The 18,247-nt window shown below is 34.2% G+C and overlaps 1 protein-coding gene across 2 annotated transcripts; it reads left to right on the top strand.

The window, feature by feature from the left end:
• The first annotated feature begins 1,297 nt into the window (after positions 1 to 1,297).
• On the top strand, positions 1,298 to 18,223 carry LOC135835216 (multidrug resistance-associated protein 1-like). 2 transcript variants are annotated; one of them, XM_065349383.1, is made up of 30 exons: positions 1,298 to 1,393; positions 1,535 to 1,711; positions 2,855 to 2,971; positions 3,050 to 3,190; positions 3,313 to 3,441; positions 3,599 to 3,792; positions 6,782 to 6,988; positions 7,083 to 7,257; positions 7,341 to 7,509; positions 7,606 to 7,757; positions 8,223 to 8,360; positions 8,459 to 8,605; positions 8,690 to 8,771; positions 8,860 to 9,056; positions 9,143 to 9,319; positions 12,124 to 12,291; positions 12,378 to 12,555; positions 12,631 to 12,742; positions 12,824 to 12,935; positions 13,031 to 13,253; positions 13,346 to 13,566; positions 13,659 to 13,748; positions 13,829 to 13,919; positions 13,987 to 14,095; positions 14,177 to 14,303; positions 14,405 to 14,653; positions 17,164 to 17,322; positions 17,429 to 17,595; positions 17,666 to 17,860; positions 17,946 to 18,223. In XM_065349383.1, the coding sequence occupies exons 1-30, from the start codon at positions 1,364 to 1,366 to the stop codon at positions 18,055 to 18,057; spliced, it is 4,545 nt and encodes a 1,514-aa protein (XP_065205455.1). In that variant the 5' UTR covers positions 1,298 to 1,363; the 3' UTR covers positions 18,058 to 18,223. The 2 variants fall into 2 exon arrangements, with proteins under 2 accessions (XP_065205455.1, XP_065205456.1); XM_065349384.1 differs by lacking the exons at positions 1,298 to 1,393; positions 1,535 to 1,711 and adding an exon at positions 2,495 to 2,577.
• Positions 18,224 to 18,247: the final 24 nt, after the last annotated feature.

Raw genomic sequence — 18,247 nt, forward strand, 5'->3', positions numbered from 1 at the left:
TGATGAAATTTTGGGGAAATTTCTAATTTAAAAAATTGACTGGAGGCTCCAGTAATTTTCAAAAAATCGCTGGAGTCTCTAAAACGACTTGAAATTTACCTGCAGTCGACTTCAAAGCATATTGAAATCAGTTTGCAGAATTAATTTCGGCTTTCCAACTCCATATTTGATGAAATTTTGTGAGTTTCGGAAATTCGCTGGAGGCTCCAGAACTGCTCAAAACGGGTTGAAACAGTTTCCAATCGATTTGGCAGGTCGAAAATAGGATATATCCCAAATTTCAGCTTTCTAGGTTAATTCGGTAAAATTTTGATTTTTTTTACATTTTTGGCCAAAATTTGATTTTTGAAAATTCACCGAAAATCGAAAAAGGCACTTTAGCACTTGAAATTTTGACAGGTGATGAATTTTTGCCTGCTCTTTCGATCTATGTTTGTAAATCAGAATGACCGCCATTTTGTAAGTAGGGCCACTTTTTTTTTGAGGACAAGGGCTAGAAATGTTTCTTAGAACTCCCCCTTTAAGAAAAAAGTTGTCCAGGAGGATCGGCAGGGGGTGCAAGTCCTTCAATTCTCAAGGTCGACCACTTCTTCGAAGAAACATTTTTTGCTAGTTTCAAAAAACTGGAGCCAGAAATCTTATTTAATCATTTGAAAAATGTTTTTTTATCTTTTTATTTTTTTATCAAGTATTCCAACTTATTTTTCAAGGATTGCTTATAGCTTCTTCATTTTTTGAAAATAGGTCATCTCATTATGGTACCTATCTGTATGTATGTAGAGAACCTTTTTTCGTTTCAGTAAGTTACGCCAAGAATCATTTTGAGAAATCTCATTTTAACCACAATACCTACTCCTTCAACTCTCTCGAAGTTTTTAGTTTTTAATGTGAAGGAATAATGAGGGTAAGGTTAACCAAAATCTAAAATTTTTATCGTCCTTTTATGATTATTTTTTACTTTACGACAATTTTCTGCTAGATTTCGTCGAATTTTTAAGAAAAAATAAAATATTTTTTATTTGACCCGACATTTACAGGTTGAAAATTTACACCGGTGCATTTGTGTAAAATAATTTTTATCTATTTCCGTCGATTCAATGTTTCTTTAAGATGATTATTTTTACATTGAATGTAAGAAACAGCGTTATTAATGCGGCTTTGTTGCTTCGAACATATGTAGTTAATGGTTAATGAAGTCCTTAAATTTGACAATTTAGAGGTAATGTAGGAGATATGGCAGTTCGTGAAGAACTGTTATCTTTACGCTGTCATTTAGACCCTAGTGGGGCTATCACAATGTGTTTTGTTGTTTCAAGTTTTATTATTTCACTTCTACTCGCATGTTCAGTGTTTCGCCGAGGCGATGGATGAATTTTGTGGTTCTCGTTTTTGGGTAAGCGAATTTTTTTATTTAATAAGCCTACCTTATTGTTAGGTATCAGAAAAACACGTGATTATGCATAGAATGGAACATCTGATTCAAGATATTTCAGTGAATTTATCAAGTATGATCCTTAACGATAATTTTTTTTAGGATTCGGAAACTGTTTGGGACACGAATGATCCCGATTTGTCGTTATGTTTTGAGAAAACGGTTCTCGTGTGGGTTCCATGTGCGTTTCTATGGATATGTCTCCCTTTTGAAGTATACCTACTTCGCCGGTCAAAATCATTCGATATACCTTTCAATGTGTATAATGTTGTGAAATTAGTAAGTGTTGGTTTTTATTGTATTCTACGAATTTGATCAATTATCATTTGATTCGCAGCTTTTTTCCATTACTTTGAAATGTATGTATTTAAATTATGGAATATATTTTGACAATTATTTAAAAATGTTAGGAGGCTGATGAGAACTAGCTGTTTTATCGTTGATTAATTCGAATTTAAGTCAATGAGCCAGTACATATTTTGATTTTTATTGATGAGTAAATTTTGAGATGATATCAGAAATATAAATTGGAAATCGAATCGAGTTGATTTGAAGTTTTTTTGTCATTATGGAAAAATGTAGGTCGTTGACCCATCGTTTTTTATTTTCTACGAGTATTTTGAAGTAATCAATTGTACCACCTTTTATTATTTTCCAAAATTTTCGTCGCTTTGAATTTTATAACCAGAAATTAAAAATTTCCGTTACGTTCTTATCATCTCACAGTTGTTTGAAAATGCGAACGAACAAACACAAAATTCGTTTCATGAATTATCTACTTTTTCGGATAATCATTCGAAAATTGCGTCTAAAACATTAGATAAAAATTCTTAATTTAAATGTTTTAGGTTGGAAAACATGAAATGTTCATAATTTTACCTGTTGTGTAATTGACCAGTAGGCACCTAAATGTTCTGAAATTGACTATTGTTTACAAGGAAGTGAAAAACAAAGCTAACGGTGAAAAATAAAACCATAGGTGCCTACATAATACATAGGTACAAGGAAAAATTACCTAATCACTTATCTGACTTATGCCCTTCGTGTGGTTTTGTAGAGTTCCTTTTGTAAACATTTCTCAAGAATAACTAAATTTTCAAAAATGAGTTTAGGGTCGAATTAAATTCACACTGAGGAGTAAAAAGGTAGTCCATTTGGGTTTTGAAAAAATTTCGATTTTTTTGTAGTAAAATGGCATGGCCTTTAAAAAATATTTGAGGGGAGAGAAATGAGCCGAGACCAAATCTGAGGCAAAAGGAAGAAAATTTAAACATTATTAAGTTTTTAGAATGCGAAAATTTTTCATTATGTCATCGTGATAATCTTAGAGTTTTAAAAATTTGGTTTACTTTCATCTTGCCACTCTTCTTACCTAATTGCAAATTGTGAGTATCTTTGTTATAATTTTTGAATGGTTCACAGGTGGCAATAATCATTTTAGCAGCTCAAGCTGTTTTGGACTTTCTGAATCATGTATTGTTGGCCCCTTTCTGTTATCCGGTCGATTTTTACTCTCCGTTGATCAGATTTTTTACCTTTGTAAGTCCTTACAAATATTGTTAACACATTGGTAGGTATGATTGTCTGACAAATGGATTTTAAATGTGCATTTTTCAGTTACTTTTTTTAGGATTGACTTACTCCAATATGAGATTTGGTAGAAGATCTTCGGCAGTATTATTTTTATTTTCTTTTGTATTAATGGTATGTGGAATCCCTCGATGTCGAACCGAAATTCGATCAACGTGGTCTTCAAAAGTGAGTTTGATGACATGTGTCCAAACATGTGCTGAATGATGTCTTTTTAAATGGGATTTAATATTTATTGTCTACCTGCTTATTATTATTTTGATGATTAAAATGAACTTTTCTTTTTGTAGAACGAGAGACTCAATGCGACGATGGAATTAGTTTCCTATATGATTTACTATTTCATCGTTTTGGCAGTGTTTCTAATGAACTGTTTTGTTGATTCACCTCCTCGAATTTCACCTCGTAGGATTGATAAAGTAAGTATATCTACTCGTAGTGTCTAATCATTGGTTTCCTAAAATTTTTATAGACGTTAATATTCCTATACCTAATATGTGTAGGTACTCGTATAGATGATTTAATTGAAAATTTTCAAATAATATCTATACTTATGATGTTTGGTTTTCCCCACAGAATGTATGCCCGAGAAAAGAATCTTCATTTTTGTCTCGATTGTTATTCACATGGTTTGAACCTCTGATTTGGAAAGGGTACAGAAAGTCGTTGCAGAAAGAAGACTTGTGGAATTTGGATTATTCAATCTTGTCAGCCAATATCGTTCCTAAATTTGAAAAATATTGGAAAGAAACTCTGGAGAAAATTGGAAAGCAAGTACATTGAAATGTTTTTTGCTTGTATCGATTTATGGAGAACGAATGGGAATTTCTTATATGTAATTTCTCAGTTTTGGAGTTTGGGCAAATACGTGTGCTTTGAACTGACCAGAACTCTTATTTGAATTTGAGCAGGGTTTGCGTATAGAAATGAACAAAAGCTCACAAGGGAACCTTTTGAACGGAACTGCGGTTTTTGGAAAGAGCATAGTCTAAAACCCCCAAAACCAAATTTTCAGCTGCCCAAGTTCATTTTTCGATTTTTGGCGAATTTTTGAAAATTCAAAATTGACTGTTTTTGGCGATTTATGCTTTTTTTAAAAAAAAGTACGTACTTGATCAATGAAAATGGTCAAAATAATTCCCAAAACTAATATTAATTACCCAAATCCAAATTTTACCATTTCCAGCCATTCTGGAGCCTCCAGCGCAATTTTTCAATTTCTCCAGAATTTTGAATTTGCTCCAGAAGGCGTGAATATGAAGTTGGGCAGCTAAAAATCGAGTTGTATATTACACTCGACCTGTTTAACGAGTTTATCTACATTTGAGCCGATTTTGAGAGTGACACCTCAAAAGTGGCTTTTTGACCAACTTTTTTCAAAATTAAAAAGTCCAAAAAATCAAAAGTTTCCTGTTTGTGTAGAAATTTTTGAAATTCACGCGAATCGCTGTATTTTGTCCAAAACAAACTCCCCAAATCCAAATTTCACAATTTCCAGCCGTTCTGGAGCCTCCAGCACGATTTTTCAATTTCTCCAGAATTTTGACTTTGCTCCAGAAGGCGTGAATATGAAGTTGGGCAGCTAAAAATCGAGTTGTATATTACACTCGACCTGTTTAACGAGTTTATCCACATTTGAGCCGATTTTGAGAGTGACACCTCAAAAATGGCTTTTTGGCCAGCTTTTTTCAAAATTAAAAAATCCAAAAAATCAAAAGATGACCGTTTGTGAGGAAATTTTTGAAATTTGTGCGAATCGCTGTATTTCTTCAAGAACTAACCCCCGGAGCCCAAATTCACCCATTTCCAGCCGTTTTGGAGCGAGAGTGACACCTCGAAAAACCACTCTTGAGGTGTCACTCTCAAAATCGGCTGAAATGTGAATAAACACGTTAAACAGGTCGAGTGTAATATACAACTCGATTTTTAGCTGCCCAACTTCATATTCACACCTTCTGGAGCAAATTCAAAATTCTGGAGAAATTGAAAAATCGCGCTGGAGGCTCCAGAATGGCTGGAAATAGTGAAATTTGGATTTGGGTAATTAATATTAGTTTTAGGACTTATTTTGACCATTTTCATTGATCAAGTACGTACTTTTAAAAAAAACATAAATCGCCTAAAACAGTCAATTTTGAATTTTCAAAAATTCGCCAAAAGTCGAAAAATGAACTTGGGCTGCTGAAAATTTGGTTTTGGGGGTTTTAGACTATGCTCTTTTCAAAAATCGCAGTCCCGTTTAAATCGGAGGGTAACACCTCAAGAGGTTCCCTTGTCAAACACAGAGGGAAAAATAATTTTTTTGGTGAATTGGGGAGGAGGGGTGTTGAGCTGAGCTAACGAGAAAAATCTTTTCAACTAACATCATCATGATTTGAACGAAATCGAAATAGATGGAAACAGCATATCCTAAAACCCTCGTAACCAAAATTTTCAAAGCTGAAATTGCTAAAGTTCATTTTTAGATAATTTTTAAAAAGCTGAAAAAATTTTTAAAGTTGTTTTTATGGCAATTTTCAACTTTTACATGAAATACCTTTTTTGGAACAAAAACTATGTACTTCGAATTACGTATAATTATTACTTCATTTCGAAATCGAGCCCCTTCCCCTCTTCGAAAACTAGGTATCAATTTTTGGCCGTTCTAAGAGCCTTCAACGAATTTTCAATTTTCTCCAGAAATTCCAAATGCCTCAGGAAGAACCAAAAATGACTATCAAATTTTTTCAACTGGGAAAAAAAACTCAAACACGATGTTTTCCCCTTTTAATCTGGATCATATTGTGAATGAAAATTCTCATTTTAACAATTCCAAACGTTTAGGTATAGCATCACTATTAATTTTTCGATTGGGCAGTCGAATTTTTTTCTGTGGACTGTATAGTGGATCTATAACTTCCTTTTTCGACTGCAAAGATGATTTAAGTACAAAATTCACGAGTCCTCTTCTGATCTTCTGTAAAAAATTTGATGAACTGGTTCCTCCTAGAAGAAAGTCTCGACATTTTTTTGGAATTTCTAATTACTTTAGCTCTTTATCATTGGAGTGGAAGTTGAAGTTGTGAAAGTTTTCAAAAAATTTCATAATTTTAGGAAAGAAGTTGAAACTTTTTTATGAATACCTATTAAAAGTTTTTCCGAAAAAGATTTTATTGTAAGTACCTAATGTTGCTTAGAACGAACGTTTTTTTACCCATAAAAATTATCAACAGCAATTTTTCTTTGGTTGCAGTTTTTTTTAAAAAGGGGTTTCCGTTTTTAAAATTCAAGTATCTAACAATGACTAAAATGACATAGTAAGCTGAAAAATCAATGCTGATAATGTTGTATGGATAAAGAATTTTCGCGGAAAAAGAGTAGATTATGCAACTAGGGAGATAATGTGATTTTCAACAAATTTTGAGGTTTATTTCCCGAGCGAAGCGAGGGAAGTAACTCAAAATGGTTGAAGATCAAAGTATCTCCCTTGTTCCATAATATATTTTACGTTTTTAAGGGAGAAAATCGCTAGTTTGTCCACCGAGCGATTAGCGAGCGGGAGATAATGTAGTGGATTATCTCCCTAGAAACGTAAAAATCACTTTTTTTTCCCCTGGAAAGTCTTGACTTTTTGAACATTTGAGCGATGATAGAGATCCAAAATTTTTGCCCATTGTTTTGACATCGTCGTTTTTTTCTGTTTTTTTCCCACATGACTCGCCTATTTTCAAATGTCTATTACATATTTATTTATTTACCAACTCGCCGGTTGTGTTTCAGAAATTCAGATTTGAAAATCAAGATAAAGTGTGAAAATAAAAAACAACACGACATCAACAAAGTCAAGTACAAACTGAATGATCGAGCTGACGAATACGCGTCCATAGTTCCAGCCTTATTGCGAACTTTCGGTATCACTTTTATATTGGGAACTTCACTGAAAGTTTTTCTCGACGTGTTTGTATTTGTGAATCCACAAATTTTGAGGTGACCGAAACAGAATCATTCAGTATACTTACCTAATATTTTAGTCGTTCGACATTTTTTGATAAATGTTGTTTAATAATTTTCATTTGTTTAGTTCATTGATCGACTTCATGGGGAGCAATCAACCTATGTGGAGAGGGTATATGTTTGCCGTATTATTGTTTATCATTGCTATAATTCAAACTATATTGTCAGCGCAGTATCAGCAGATAATGTATACGATTGGACTTCAAATACGTACATGTTTAATTTCCATTATTTATAAAAAAGTATGAAATGATCTTTTCCTTGAATATGATGATCTGATATCGTGTTGTAAACTGACTACTTGAATTCACTTTGCATTTTTCAGGCTCTGAGCGTTTCAAATGGCGCTCGAAGAGATTTTACTGTGGGTGAAATGGTAAATTTGATGTCTGTTGATGCTTATCGATTCGTTGATTTGTTCTCATTTTCGTATTTGTTGATTTCCACTCCGGTGCAAATCATATTATCGATATATTTCTTATGGCAGATCCTCGGTAATTGAAATCCTCTCAGTTTCAACTTTGCAGTAGAAAAGACCTACCTATTTATAGAAAAATTTTTTTAAAAAAAAATTCCAATATTATGTCTAGGTCCCAGCGTATTGGCCGGTCTCTCTGTCATGATGGTTTCTATTCTAGTCAATAGCTATGTCGCCTCAAGAGTCAAATCTTTGCAGTTTCAGCAAATGCATAAAAAAGATGATCGACTTAAACTAATGAACCAAATACTATCTGGAATCAAAGTAGGTACCTATTCAAATTTTATACTTTTGACACGTTGTTTTCAGCCCATTGAATTTAATGAACAACTCGAAATAAATTTAAACCTTTGAAAATGTGATCTGAGCTGGTAACCCTTACTTTTTCATTTTTTTCAATTTTAAAAATTTATATTCGGTGAAAATGCAGTGCACAATTATGGTGATAATGGAATTTACTCGATTACATATACACAACGTACCTAGTACCTACCTTCTACCTTCCACCTTCCCCCTTCCTATTGCGTCTGGTAAATTTGGTGGCTCATGAAATTCCTGGAACGCCCGTTGTTGAAGAAACTTTAAATAATTATTATCACTTTGTTTTGACAGTTTTGAAATGTAAATTGCTTTGTCATTTTTCAAAATCTTTTTTCACAGATTTATCAGGCAATTTGAATGAAACCTCGGGTAGTAACTTGTTTTACTAATTTTATGCTTATGTTTCAGGTTTTGAAATTATACGCATGGGAACCTAGTTTCGAAAAACAAGTGCTGGCGATTCGAAATGAAGAAATAAAAATTATGAAAAAACAGGCCTACTTGTGTGGTGTGGGAACATTTGTTTGGTCTTCCACTACATTTTTGGTAATTGAAATATCTCATTAAAAAAATAAAAAGGGGAAAAAATATAAAAAATGAGCTGATAAACTATTCAAATTAATATATTTCTTCATTTTTTTCAGATTTATTTAGCTACTTTCGCCGCATACGTATTGACGAGTGATAAAAATGTACTGAATGCTCAAGTGGCTTTTGTTTCTCTGGCATTATTTAATATATTGAAATTACCTCTGTTGACGGTGCCGCAGTTTCTATCTAATTTAGTGCAGGTATTTTTTTTTTTTGAATCCCTGAATTTCTATAATTGTATGTACTTTTGAAATTTGTTATTTATGTACCTACGATTTTTACAGAGTGTGGTTGCCACTAAAAGAATTGACAAGTTTTTGAACTGCGAAGATTTAAACCTCTGCAGTGTTACCCATGAAAATAGATGTGAGTATTAAAAAATACCTACATTGTAAGTATAAAGTCGTCGATTCTTTGAAAAAATAAATTCCTATAATTTTTAGTTATTTTTCAGCCGAAACTTTGGTTATTGAAAATGGATCATTTTCGTGGGAAGGACCTAAAGGGTCTGCTATTCTTCGTAACATAAGCTTGAAAGTTGATTCTGGTGCTTTGGTGGCAGTCGTTGGACCTGTTGGCTCTGGTAAAAGTTCTTTGATTTCTGCATTTCTCGGTGAAATGTATAAATTATCCGGCGTCGTGAATACCAAAGTGAGCAGAGATTGATATAATTTTTTACTCGTAAATATCGATGTTCTATTTTTGAATTTTTGATATTGGATTGTTTTTTTTCAAAGGGTACTGTAGCATATGTACCTCAACAAGCCTGGATTCAAAATACTACTCTGAGAGATAACATTACTTTTGGAGAAGCGCCCAGAAGCTTGTACTATAATGGTGTTTTGGAAGCCTGCGCTTTGAAACCTGATTTAGAAATATTACCGGCCGGAGATTTGACAGAAATCGGTGAAAAAGTAAATTTAAAGTGATCGTTTTGCTTTTTTTTTTGTTGAGAAATTGAATTATTGGTCGTGTGGTTTCTGATTTTGTCCTTTTTGTTGATGGAGCGTTCCCACATTTGGAATTATTCTCTATTTTAACCCCAGAAGAAAGGGGCATAAATGAAAACAATTCGAATTATCCTTAAAAAAGTGATGATTGATGATGAGATATTAGTTTTTGAGGTCGCTGATTTCGATTCTGAACTCCGTTTGACCCTAAACCCAAAACTGAGTTTCCTGGAGGAGAGTTTGGGACCCAAAATTTCAAAATTCTGTGTGGGTAGCGAATTTTTGGGTTTCAAAGACGCATATTCTGATTTTGAAATCAAAACTGAGCCCCCTCCATACAATCACAGAGAATGGATTGAGGTCCAAAAGTTGAAAAGTACAATCTGTATATGGAATATTATGAGTTTTCAAAGGCACGTGATTATGATTCAGAAATTCATTTGAGCCCTAAATCGAAATTGAATACTCGAGAGGGAGGTATGAGGCTCAAAATTTTGAAAAATTCAGCATGGGTATTGAATTATAGGTGTTTGAAGGCGCTGATGATTATGATTCTAGAATTCATTTGACCCAAAATCAAAATTGGATGCTTTAGAAAGAGGGCTCAAAAGTTCAAAATTTGAAAAAATGCAATCCATTCTAATTTAGACGTCAAATTGAGCATCAAACCTCTCTATGAAAGAGTCAATGTTGGTTTGTGGATCAAATGGGTTCAGACTCAAAATCAGCCTCTCCGAAAATCTACATTTCGATACCTAAATTGCATTTTACAAAATTTTGGATCTTAAGCTTTCCTCTGCCTCTGGGCTTTTAGGGTCTCAATCATGATTTTACTTCAATCGTCCCACTGTATTTTTGCGGAGCCCAAATTTGTAAAATTTATAATTTTCCAATCAATATTGGCTAACAAGGGAACCTCTTGAGGTGTCACGCTCCGATTCGAACAGGACTGCGATTTTTGGAAAGAGCATAATCTAAAACCCCCAAAACCAAATTTTCAGCTGTTAAAGTTCATTTTTCGATTTTTGGCGAATTTTTGAAAATTCAAAATTGACTGTTTTTGGCGATTTATGCTTTTTTAAAAAAAGTACGTACTTGATCAATAAAAATGGTCAAAATAAGTCCCAAAACTAATATTAATTACCCAAATCCAAATTTCACAATTTCCAGCCATTCTGGAGCCTGCAGCGCGATTTTTCAATTTCTCCAGAATTTTGAATTTGCTCCAGAAGGCGTGAACATGCAGTTGAGAAGCTAAAAATCGAGTTGTATATTATACTCGACCTGTTTAACGAGTTTATCTACATTTGAGTCGATTTTGAGAGTGACACCTCAAAAGTGGTTTTTTGACCAGCTATTTTCAAAATTAAAAAATCAAAAAAATCAAAAGATAACCGTTTGTGTGGAAATTTTCGAAATTCACTTGAATGGCTGTATATTGTCAAAAACCAACCCCCCAATCCAAATATCACAATTTTCAGCCGTTCTGGAGCCTCCAGCGCGATTTTTCAATTTCTCCAGAATTTTGAATTTGCTCCAGAAGGCGTGAATATGCAGTTGAGCAGCTAAAAATCGATTTGTGTATTATACTCGACCTGTTTAACGAGTTTATCTACATTTGAACCGATTTTGGGAGTGACGCCTCAAGAGTGGTTTTTTGACCAGCTTTTTTCAAAATTAAAAAATCCAAAAAAATCAAAAGATAACCGTTTGTGAAGAAATTTTTGAAATTTGCGCAAATCGCTGTATTTCTTCAAGAATTAACCACCGGAGCGCAAATTTCACCATTTCCAGCCGTTTTCGAGCGAGAGTGACACCTCAAAAAATCACTTCTGAGGTGTCACTCTTAAAATCGGCTCAAATGTGGATAAACTCGTTAAACAGGTCGAGTGTAATATACAACTCGATTTTCAGCTTCCTAACTTCATATTCACGTCTTCTGGAGCAAATTTCAAAAATTTCCTCTCAAATAACGGTTATCTTTTGATTTTTTGGATTTTTTAATTTTGAAAAAAGCTGGTCAAAAAGCCACTTTTGAGGTGTCACTCTCAAAATCGGCTCAAATGTGGATAAACTCGTTAAACAGGTCGAGTGTAATATACAACTCGATTTTTAGCTGCCCAACTTCATATTCACGCCTTCTGGAGCAAATTCAAAATTCTGGAGAAATTGAAAAATCGCGCTGGAGGCTCCAGAATGGCTGGAAATGGTGAAATTTGGATTTGGGTAATTAATATTAGTTTTGGGACTTATTTTGACCATTTTCATTGATCAAGTACGTACTTTTTAAAAAAAAGCATAAATCGCCAAAAACAGTCAAATTTGAATTTTCAAAAATTCGCCAAAAATTGAAAAATGAACTTGGGCAGCTGAAAATTTGGTTTTGGGGGTTTTAGACTATGCTCTTTCCAAAAATCGCAGTCCCGTTTAAATGGAAGTGTGACACCTCAAGAGGTTCCCTTGTAAGAATCGAGAATTTCATTATTAGAGATTCAATAGGTTTCATTTTTTTTGAAGTGTTTAAAAAAATTGCATTGTTTATAATTTTTACTTTAAAAATTTTTTTCCAAGACCATTTTTGAAAAAATTTTGATTTTCAATCTTAAACATTTCTGTTTACGATTTTTGAACAAAAGTCGAAATTTTAAGGTCAGTTTTAAGAGAGTCCCTCTTCCCCTCCTTTCATCTTCGGTGAATGATTAGGATTTGAATGATCAAATGATGTGGTATGATTTTGTAGTTTATTTCATTTTAAACTATTTTTTTAGGGGATAAATTTGAGTGGTGGTCAAAAACAAAGGATTAGTTTAGCCAGAGCTGTATACTATGCAGCTGACATTTACTTCCTAGATGATCCTCTAAGTGCTGTTGATTCACATGTTGGCAAACATATATTTGAACAAGTGATTGGCCCCAATGGATTGTTGAAAAATAAGGTTACCTATTTTATTTTACTCGGATATGGTCCATTTTTTCGTACATCATGTGACTCATTTTTTCTGTGTACAAATTTCTCTTACAGACTCGTATCTTGGTGACTCACAGTGTGACTTATTTATCTCAAGTTGACCTTATCGTTGTCCTGAAAAATGGTTGTATTTCCGAATCAGGCACATTCGAAGAACTGCTCGAAAATAAAGGAGATTTCTCCGAATTTTTGATCACTTATTTAGAACAAAATTCTGAAGCTGACGAAGAAGGTTAATTATAATTGTAAATTACTGAAAATTATCGCAAATTATTAGCAATTTTTAATCGTCAAATAATTTTTGCAGATTTAGATAAATTGAAGAATATTCTAGTCGAGAAAAACATCACTAGTGAGAAACTGTTCGTGAGGCAGAATTCGTTGAAAAGTGAAAGCGGATCGATTGGGTCATTCAAAAGGTAGGTAACTAGAAATAGGTATATTATATTTTTTATGTGAGGTCGTTTCCTGCGATTTTATTGTGGTTTTTATTTTTATAGACAGAGGTCAATGAACAGTCAACGTGTAGGGTCTCTTAGGAAACGAAAAAATATTGAAAAACCCGTCGCAGGACAGAAATTGACCGAAGATGAACATGCTGAGTCAGGAACTGTTAGTTGTAGCATTTGTTTTTCGATTTTAAATTTCTGTCTTTATAGCTTTTTATTTATTTGAACGATATGCCTACATATTCGTATGTATTTTAGATAACCTGGGACGTGTACGTTCATTTCGCCCGATCAGTTGGAATTTCCATGACGTTTATCATCGTATTTTTAAATTGTGCACTTCAAGGATTGTCCGTCGTTTCGAGTATGTGGCTGTCGAAATGGTCTGACGATAAGAATGCCACTACTCCGGAGGGAACTCAAGATCTTGGCAAAAGAGATTATTATCTTTCCATTTACACTGTGATGGGTTTGAGCAAATGTACGAAAAATTAAAATTTCAGCCTTGTGAAATATATTACGCTTTGTACGAACTTCGTTAGTCATAATGAGAATCGAGTGATTTTTCTGCAGGTTTTATAGAATTTTTCACCGATATCTCTATTCGCATTGGATGTTGGAACAGTGCTCAAGTTTTGCATAATTTAATGTTGTTCAATCTTTTCCGTTTACCACTTTCATTTATGGATGTGACACCAGGAGGACGTATTTTATCGAGGTTTTCCAAAGATATCGATGTGGTGGATAGTTCTCTTCCTGATCAGATCACTGGGTTGTGTTTTTGCTTCGGTGATGTAAGCGCTTTTTTGGAATTTCTATGAAATGTCTCTTTCAGGACATATTGAAAGTCTCAGTCTGATGAATACATATTTTGCTAAATTTCCAGGTGCTTTGTACTCTATTTATTGTCAGCTGCAGTACTCCGATTTTCATTAGTGTCATTTTGCCAATTGCTGCTCTTTACTATTTTTGTCAAGTAAGATTCGACTAAACTGTAATTTAAACAATTCATTTGAAATAATAATCATTATCTGACTTGCACTTGTTTTTCAATAGCGATTTTACGTCGCTACATCGAGACAACTGAAACGATTGGAATCGGTGTCACGATCGCCTATATATTCACATTTCGTTGAAACTTTAGTTGGTAAGATTCGTGTGATTTTAAATTTCAGTCATGAGCGAAGAAAATAATATTCGTGAAATTTTCACAGGTTCGCAGTCGATTCGAGCTTATGGTCTGGCGGAAAAATTTATCAAAGAGTCGGAAGAAAAAGTAGATCTGAATCATCAGAGTTATTATCTGAATGTGGTTTCAAATAGGTATAGAGAACCTATTCACTTTTTAACATGTCTAAGTGTATGAAATGTATAATTATTTAAGCTTATTTTTCGATCAATTAGATGGCTTTCGGTTCGTACAGAATCAATTTGCAATTTGGTTATATTTTTCGCTTCTTTTTTCGCCGTAGTGGATAGAGATAGCATAAGTCCTGGACTTGCAGGCCTATCTATAGGTTATACTCTACAAGTAAGCACTTTGAATCATTATAATTTCCGATCAATGTGTTCATTGCTCGCTCGAATATGTGTATTTTTTATTCGGTCATTTTCATTCCATCATTTCATTAGATTGCTCTGACACTGAGTTGGTCCGTGTATATGTCCTCTGAAGTAGAAACCAACATCGTTTCCATTGAAAGGATCAAAGAATACAGTGAAATCCCGAAAGAAGCCGCTTGGAAACTTCCCAATGAATCAGTGCCAGAAAACTGGCCTTCGAAAGGCGATATAAATTTTCAAAATTTCCAAGTTCGATACCGAGAAGGCTTGCAGCTGGTTTTGAAAGGGATTACGTGCTCCGTAGATGGCGGTCAAAAAGTAATTAATGTCCTATGTATTAATTAAAAGAGGTATTTGACTCATTAGTTTGGGGGGGGGCCGCATGAGGATCTATTGCACTGGACCCCCCCCCGCTGATCCTCTGGGACAACTTTTTTCTTAAAGGGGTAGTCCTAAGGAACATTTCTAGCCGTTGTCCCCAAAAAAAGTAGCCCTAGTAACAAAATGGCGGCCATTTTGATTGAAAGGTCAGCCAAAATCACAGATTTTGCATTCAAACATAGGACTTGCGCGAAATTTTCAAACCGTACAAACGAGATCGAAAGAGCAGGCAAAAATTCATCACCGATTGAAATTTCAAGTGCTAACGTGCCTTTTTCGATTTTTGGTGAATTTTTGAAAATCAAATTTAGGCCAAAAATGAGTGGGAAAATCAAAATTTTACCAAATTTACCTAGAAAGCTGAAATTTGGGATATACCCTATTTTTAACCTGCCAAATCGATTGGAAACTGTTTCAAACCATTTTGAGTAGTTCTGGAGCCTCCAGCAGATTTTTGAAATTTTAAATTTTCACAAAATTTCATCAGATGGAGATGGAAAGCTGAAATTTACTTTACACTTCCATTTTAATACCCTCTGAAGACTAATTCAGGTGGGTTCAAGTCTGTTTGGAGCCTCCAGAGAATTTTTGTAAATTCCTGGAGCCTCCAGGAGAATTTTGAAACTTTGAATTTTTACAAAATTTCATCAAATGGAGATAGAAAGCCGACATTTACTCCGCAAACTGGTTTTATATGATATGAAATCGACTGCAGATGGTTTCAAATGGTTTTGAAGCTTCTAGCTACTTTTTGAAAATTTCGATTTTCCAAAAAACGCCATAAAACCTGTTCTAATAATCTTATAAGCACGCGTGCTCGAGATTGGTGTTTGTTAATGACCTTCATGACTGGTAAAGTATCCGTTATTTTTTTTAAATCGGTGTACTCCAGTTTGAAACTTATTCTTGTGCATCGATTTCATACTTATTCGAAAATTTTAAAAATTCACGCTTCCGCCTCCGTTTGAGGTAGAAAGATAAAATTCAGTCGAGAACCTATTTTTGGCATTATTCCAAAATGGATTTCAGGCAGTTCCAATCCATTTTGAAGCTTCCTGCGCCTTTTCGGAAACGTCAGTCGTTTAAAAATGCTACAAAATCTGTCCGAATTAACTTTAGCATGTACTGTGCAGAGTAAATTTCGACTTTCCAACTCCATTTCATGAATTTTTGAAGAAATTTGAAGTTTCGAAAATCTACCGGAGGCTCCAGTATTTTCTAAAAAGTCGCTGGAAGCTCCAAAACGGCTTAAAATCCATCTGCAGTCGACTTCATAGCGTATTGAAATTAGTTTTCAGAATGAAGTTGGACCTTCCAACGGCATTTGATAAAATTTCGTTGAAATTCAAGTTTTAAAAATCTGCTGGAGACTCCAGGAATTTTGAAAAAGCCACTGGAGGCACCAAAATGACTTGAACCCACTTGAAGTAGTCTTCAGAGGGTGTTAGAATTGGAGTGTAAAATAAATTTTAGCTTTCCATCGCCATTTAATGAAATTTTGTGAAAATTTAAAGTTTCAAAAATCTCATGGAGGCTCCAGGAATTTTCAAAAAGTCGCTGGAGGCTCCAAAACGACTTGTAATCCACCTGTAGTCGACTTCGTAGCGTGATGAAATTCCATTTGATGTTTTGTGAGAATTTCAAGTTTCAAAATCTGCTGGAGGCTCCAGAATTGCTCAAAATGGTTTGAAACAGTTTCCAATCGATTTGGCAGGTCAAAAATAGGGTATATCTCAAATTTTAGCTTTCTCTAGGTCAATTTGGTAACATTTTGATTTTATCCCTTATTTTTGGCCTAAATTTGATTTTCAAAAATTCGCCAAAAATCGAAAAAGGCACTTAAACACTTGAAATTTTGACAGGTGATGAATTTTTGCCTGTTCTTTCGATCTACCTTTGTACGGTTTAAAAATGTTTGTACAAGTCCTATGTTGGAACGCAAAATCCGCGATTTCGGCTGACTTGTCAACAAAATGGCCGCCATTTTGTAAGTAGGGCCACTTTTTTTTTAGGACAACGGCTAGAAATGTTCCTTAGGAGTACCCTTTTGAGAAAAAATTTGCCCCAGGGGATCGGCGGGGGGCGATGCAATGGATCCTTATGCAGGCCCCCCGACTACATGTGATGGCTCCGTTTTGTTGAAAATGTGATCCTACAAAATGATTGAAAACTCTTATTCATATTCAGCTTAAAATAATTGTGGAAAAAACGTAAATTTTAATTTGTTTTTATTAATTAAATTATGACTCTAAGGATCAGAGTTTGTGGGGCTTATGCAGTCAGGTCTTGAATATATCTGTCAATTGAAGTGGTTTTTTTGGTTTTTCCCTCTTCTCATAAATCATAATACAAAATCAGTTTGACTTTGAAGTTTTGAAATGTTTTTCAAAATGAACATGGAGGCTCTATTCTCATGTACCTATAAAAACCTGTATTTTCTACTCTAGGTGGGAATCGTTGGTAGAACTGGAGCTGGAAAGTCATCGTTAACTTTGAGCTTATTCAGAATCCTCGAATCTGCTGGAGGTAAAATTTTGATTGACGGTATCGATATTGCCACTCTCGGATTGCACACCGTTCGTTCTAGACTGACTATTATTCCTCAGGTAATTTTTAAAATAGCGATTCTTGTAAACATGATGAAAAATTACAAAACTCCGATAACAACGTGTGGAATAATTGATTTTTTAAAATTATTTCTGTTCCTTATAGGATCCAATTCTGTTCGCCGGATCGCTAAAAATAAATTTAGATCCTTTCGGCGAATATTCCGATGACAGTTTATGGCGTTCATTAGAATTAGCCCACCTTAAACCCTACGTTTTGAGTTTAAATAATGGTCTCAGTCATGAAATTACCGAAGGAGGTGAAAATTTCAGGTACGAATGTGTCAATTCTGTCTTTACTACATTAAAAACATAATTTTAAAAATTAAATCTAAAATTTTAGCGTCGGTCAAAGACAGCTGATCTGTTTAGCCAGAGCCCTGCTGCGTAAAACAAAAATTCTAATTTTGGACGAAGCCACAGCTGCGGTTGATTTAGAAACCGATGACTTAATTCAAAGCACAATTCGTAAAGAATTTGCAGATTGTACGGTTTTGACAATTGCCCATCGATTAAATACCATAATGGATTACGATAAGTAAGTGCTAAAGTCCCCAATCCAATAATTGACATGTTTAAATCGATGTTTCTGATCAATCGAGTGTGATTTTTATCCTACCTAGAATTATAGTACTCGATAATGGATATGTGGTGGAATACGATTCTCCTCACGTGTTACTGGAATCGAAAAATTCAGTATTTTATGGAATGGCTGTTGATGCTGGTTTGTTATGACTATGAGAATTCCATATTATTGTGTTTGGAACTCCTTCGCTTCCATTTTGCAGACGATTTTTGCGAAATTGCATCGATCCGATGGTATATTGAATCGAACGCACGAAAAGACACCACGCAGTTCACCTATTTGAATTTTTTTACCAAGAAATTGTTTTATTATGAATTTACGTGTTTTATTTATCGCTTT

This window comes from Planococcus citri, chromosome 2 (assembly GCF_950023065.1).
Source record: "Planococcus citri chromosome 2, ihPlaCitr1.1, whole genome shotgun sequence".
NCBI classification, from domain to species: Eukaryota; Metazoa; Arthropoda; class Insecta; order Hemiptera; family Pseudococcidae; genus Planococcus; species Planococcus citri.

Coding starts and splice junctions, on each gene's coding strand:
- LOC135835216 (XM_065349383.1), top strand. CDS start 1,364: ATGGATGAATTTTGTGGTTCTCGTTTTTGG. Junction 12,743..12,823: donor TCGATTGGGTCATTCAAAAG/GTAGGTAACTAG, acceptor TTATTTTTATAG/ACAGAGGTCAATGAACAGTC. Junction 13,749..13,828: donor CTCTTTACTATTTTTGTCAA/GTAAGATTCGAC, acceptor GTTTTTCAATAG/CGATTTTACGTCGCTACATC.